At 32.9% G+C, this 5,479-nt stretch overlaps 1 protein-coding gene across 1 annotated transcript in view; it reads left to right on the top strand.

Annotated features, from left to right (window-relative positions):
- The first annotated feature begins 2,162 nt into the window (after positions 1-2,162).
- The window catches only part of Cad86C (Cadherin 86C), a 318,509-nt gene continuing 315,192 nt past the window's right edge, over positions 2,163-5,479 (top strand). Inside the window, exon 1 of the mRNA XM_017609682.1 lies at positions 2,163-2,282. Coding sequence (XP_017465171.1) covers positions 2,256-2,282 — 27 coding nt within the window. The 5' untranslated portion in view covers positions 2,163-2,255. The remainder of the gene's footprint in view (positions 2,283-5,479) is intronic.

Here is a 5,479-nt window from a genome sequence, read left to right as displayed (position 1 = left end):
TCCTTGTAGTTCATCTCTATATTCAGATGTACCATTTGTTTTTTCTACTGTGCCTGAGTCGGATGTTATGAAATGTATTTACCAAATTAAGTCTAACGCAGTTGGGGAGGACGGTATACCTCTTCGCTTTATTAAACTGCCCTGTCGTACATTATCGGTCCTTTGACTCACATAATTAATCACTGCGTTACTACATCCTGTTTTCCTAGCCCGTGGAAAGTCGCTTCCGTTTGTCCCATTGCAAAATGCAAACATGCTTGGACTCCTCGTGACTTCCGACCTATAAGTGTTCTTCCTGCCCTATCCAAAGTATTTGAATCGATAATATCTGAGCAAATTTCCTCGCACCTATCAAATAAGAACCTCTTATCTTCACTTCAGTCAGGTTTTAGAGCAGGGCATGGATGTTCAACAGCTATGGTTAAAATTCTTGATGATCTTAGAATTAACTTTGACAAAGGTGAATTGTCACTCTTATGCTTGCTTGACTTTACTAAGGCATTTGACTCAGTTGACCATTCACTGCTTTGCTCAAAACTCAAATATTACTTCGGGTTTGGGGAATCAGCATTAACACTCATGAAGAGCTACCTAATGGGCCGGTATCAGCGAGTGAAAGTTGGGTCGACAGTATCGCACGCTAAGCCTTTGATGCGGGGCGTTCCACAAGGGTCCATTTTGGGTCCTTTATTATTTAGTGTATTTATAAATGATATTTTTCAGACATGCAGGTATGCCAGCATGCATGCGTATGCTGAGGATATCAACTTTATTTCTCCGGCCGCTTTGAAAATAAGGATGTTATTGCCATAAATTTAAACAAAGACTTAGATTCTGTTTTACGTTGGGCTACTAAGAACGGACTTTGTCTCAATCCCTCCAAGTCTTATGTATTACCAGTCTACAAGAAGAAATTTAATATCGACAGTATCCCTTCGCTATATTTATATAATCAATCCTTAAAACTGGTTACCAAAATAACTAACTTGGGGCTGTTGTGATCATATTAACTCTGTAGTGAGCAAAGTATATGGAATACTTAGGAATCTGAGGCTTTCGACATCATTCACTCCAGTTGCCACTAGACGAATGCTAGCATGTCAGTTAATTGTACCTATAATAACGTACTCAGTGTTGGTATACAGCAAACTTGATTCCGCCTCTGCCCATAAAATTGACATTTTATTTAATCATGTTACTCGGTACGTATTTGGTATTCGTAAATTTGACCATATATCCGCCTTGAGGTCTTCCTTGCTGGGGTGTGAAATCTCCGACTACATAAAGGCCAGAAACTGCATTTTCCTTTTCCGACTTATGAATACGAAGATACCTTATTACTTATATGAAAAACTTATCTTTTCTAAGTCGGAGCGATCATACGACTTAATCTTACCTCTATACAAATTTAACAATTCCACAAGACTGTTTTTCATTAACGCTATACGAATCTGGAACTCCATTCCGATTAATGTTAGAAGCAAACTTAACAAAAGCAACTTTAAAGCTATTCTGTATACCCACTTCTCTTCAAATTGATGAACCAATCTGTATTTGTAATATTTATCTAGATTACTTTCGATATTTGTTGTTACATTTAATATTCTATTGTTATAATTTGTAATTTGTATGAACCTGTTGTACTAAAAAAGACTAAGTCTTATTGTACTAATGTTTTTTGAAATAAATGAAATATGAAATATTAAAAAAAAAAAATAAAATAAAGGATAGGGTATTATTATTGGGAATCTTCTGCAGATAAGCAGAGTTTTCCGATAGGAAAATATTGATTTTTAATAATTCTATACCATTTCTACGAAAAGTGGGTTTTCCCCATATAAAATACATGTAAAACATTGGGCGCTTTGAGCGACCTCTAAATATTTTTTTATTACAAAATAAAAAAAATTGGGTATTTTTCGGTATAGAGCATAAAAATTCCCACTTTACTTTTTCACATGCATTTTTGACCACCCTAATGTACAAGCACTTGTTGAACATGCCTTATCATGAACATATCAACAGCATTAATTTACGGAAAGTAAAAAATGTTGACTAATACCAAATTTAGTCAAATAGAAATATTAAAGTTTTATTCAAAGAACCCATAATATGTACATAGCCTGCTTAATAACTAATACACCTTCTAATTTCAGGGCTCTCAGCTTTTCGCAATCAGGCAAAAGATTGTATCAGCAGAAAGTACAGAAGGTACCGTTTTTTTGCTGGGCCCACTCGACTTTGAGAAACAAGCGATGTACCACTTGACAATATTAGCGAACGTAAGTATTAACAATTCAATACAAATTGCAGATCTACATCAAAGTCGAGTAAAATTAGATAAATTTGGTGGGAAATTTGAAAAAAATTTGACACGTAGATCATGGATCCTCAGTCTTGCCCCAAAATTTCATTTGGCAACATTCCGCCATCTTGGATTTAAGTTTTTTTGGGCTTTTTGCGATTTGCAAGCTTATTTTGCATTTTTCCCAAAAAATGGTTAAATACAAATATATAACTTCATTTCCCACATTTGTTGTATAGAAGGTTTTTTAAAAATTNTAAGTTTTTTTGGGCTTTTTGCGATTTGCAAGCTTATTTTGCATTTTTCGCAAAAAATGGTTAAATACAAATATATAACTTCATTTCCCACATTTGTTGTATAGAAGGTTTTTTAAAAATAGCATTTTTTATTGTAAAAAATTAGCAAAAACTGTGGAAAAAATTTTACATTGTCACGGTTTTCGCCATTTTTTGACAATTTCTGTTGAAATTTATAGCATATTGAAATTCCAAAGTTGCAGAGAATTTTATTCTTCACAACTTTTATACCTACATGTTTTTTGTACGGCGCTTAGATCACGGCCGAGAACGTGCCAAACATAGCGATTAGCCCAGTAAAATTAGATAAATTTGGTAGGAAAAAAAGTATTAACATCGATTTTTCGATGCAGTTTACTTCTATTTGACACGTAGATCAGTATTCCTACCCCTAAATTTCATTTGGCAACATTCCGCAATCTTAGATTTCACTTTTTTTTGTTTTTTTGCGATGTACAGACTTATTTTGCATTTTTCGTATAAAATGGTTGAATACAAATATGCCATTTTTAAAAAACCTTCTCTATAAGAAATGTGGGAAATTAAATTCTCTACTTATTTGTATTTAACCAGTGTTTACGTAAAATGCAAAATAAGCAAATTGCAATAAACAAAAAATAAATAAATCTAAGATGGCGGAATGTTGCCAAATGGAATTTAGGAGCAATACTCTGGATCTATGATCTACGCTGTTACAAATTTTTTCTATTTTTTTCCTACCAAATTTATGTAATTTTACTGGGCTAATCGCTATGTTTGGCACGTTCTAGGCCGTGATCTAAGCGTCGTACAAAAAAAAATGTAGGTATAAAAGACTAAATACTAAAATTCTCTACAACTTTGTAATTTCAATATGCTATGTATTTTCAACAGAAATTGTCAAATGGTAAAAACCAAACACAAATGTGGGAAATTGAATTCTCTACATATTTGTGTTTAACCATTTTTTACGAAAAATGCAAAATAAGCTAGAAAATCGCAAAAAAACAAAAAAAAAACTTAAATCCAAGATGGCGGAATGTTGCCAAATGAAGTTTAGGGGCAAGACTGTGGATCCATGATCTACGTGTCAAATAGAAGTAAACTGCATCAAAAAATTGCTGTTACACATTTTTTTAAAGAAAAAGTCTAATTTTACTGGGCTAATCAGGGATCGGCAAAAGTAAAACTGTGACTGTGTTGGTGAGCACAAGAGAACCGCTTTGCATAAGCAACTCGGTAGGAAATTGGGTGATTTGTATGTAAGCTTCTAAAAATATTTAACATAATGGAAATATTAATTTCAAAAACGCCCGTGTTAAAATGAAGTNATGGTTGAATACAAATATGCCATTTTTAAAAAACCTTCTCTATAAGAAATGTGGGAAATTAAATTCTCTACTTATTTGTATTTAACCAGTGTTTACGTAAAATGCAAAATAAGCAAATTGCAATAAACAAAAAATAAATAAATCTAAGATGGCGGAATGTTGCCAAATGGAATTTAGGAGCAATACTCTGGATCTATGATCTACGCTGTTACAAATTTTTTCTATTTTTTTCCTACCAAATTTATGTAATTTTACTGGGCTAATCGCTATGTTTGGCACGTTCTAGGCCGTGATCTAAGCGTCGTACAAAAAAAAATGTAGGTATAAAAGACTAAATACTAAAATTCTCTACAACTTTGTAATTTCAATATGCTATGTATTTTCAACAGAAATTGTCAAATGGTAAAAACCAAACACAAATGTGGGAAATTGAATTCTCTACATATTTGTGTTTAACCATTTTTTACGAAAAATGCAAAATAAGCTTGAAAATCGCAAAAAAACAAAAAAAAAACTTAAATCCAAGATGGCGGAATGTTGCCAAATGAAGTTTAGGGGCAAGACTGTGGATCCATGATCTACGTGTCAAATAGAAGTAAACTGCATCAAAAAATTGCTGTTACACATTTTTTTAAAGAAAAAGTCTAATTTTACTGGGCTAATCAGGGATCGGCAAAAGTAAAACTGTGACTGTGTTGGTGAGCACAAGAGAACCGCTTTGCATAAGCAACTCGGTAGGAAATTGGGTGATTTGTATGTAAGCTTCTAAAAATATTTAACATAATGGAAATATTAATTTCAAAAACGCCCGTGTTAAAATGAAGTATTTTTCTCTGCACGGATGGCATTTTGCACGTTTCGGATGCTTTTTCATATGTAATTAAAACGATGTTTCCACGACAAGTGATTCGCTGTTCCATACGTAATTCGCTCTCTCATTCGTGATTGGCGCCCCAATTACGAACCGAATCACGTAATTGGCCATACAAAATTTTGAGAGCGAATCACTTCATTCGTAGGTGATTCAGATCCAATAAACATGCGAATCAAGAACAAATCGCTGTCTAATCTAATTTTTATCGATAACGGCTGTCAAAACACATAGTCCACACACATTCCCACCAGCACAAACATTGAAAAAATAGCTAGATTCGTTAAAAATTTGATTTATCTAATTAACCACTGCACATTTTTTCTCCACCGTTGAAATGCATAATAAACAGCACATTAAACCAGAGAACTTAGATAGATAGAGAAGGTGCAAATTTTTGGAACGTAAAATTGTTTGGCTGAAAAATAAATCCATGGAATATCACCACAGCGCGATTAACATTTCAAGAAGAGTTAACAGAGAAAAATGTAAATTTCTGTTATGATAATGTTATATTTGTTGCAAGTGTCTGGCTATGTGTTGCTAGGTTGCAGGTGAATGCAGAAACGTATTCATGTATATTTTTATTTTATTATATATATTTTAAATTAATATAGTTAAATTATATTAAATGTACTTTTATATTACTTAGAATTGCTGATTTGCATTTCTGCATGACCATTTGTTAAATATAATT

The sequence above is a fragment of the Rhagoletis zephyria genome, unplaced genomic scaffold (assembly GCF_001687245.7).
Source record: "Rhagoletis zephyria isolate East Lansing unplaced genomic scaffold, Rhagoletis_zephyria_1.1 Rzeph_scaffold_00247, whole genome shotgun sequence".
Lineage (NCBI taxonomy): Eukaryota > Metazoa > Arthropoda > Insecta > Diptera > Tephritidae > Rhagoletis > Rhagoletis zephyria.
This window is presented reverse-complemented; position numbering and strand designations above follow the sequence as displayed.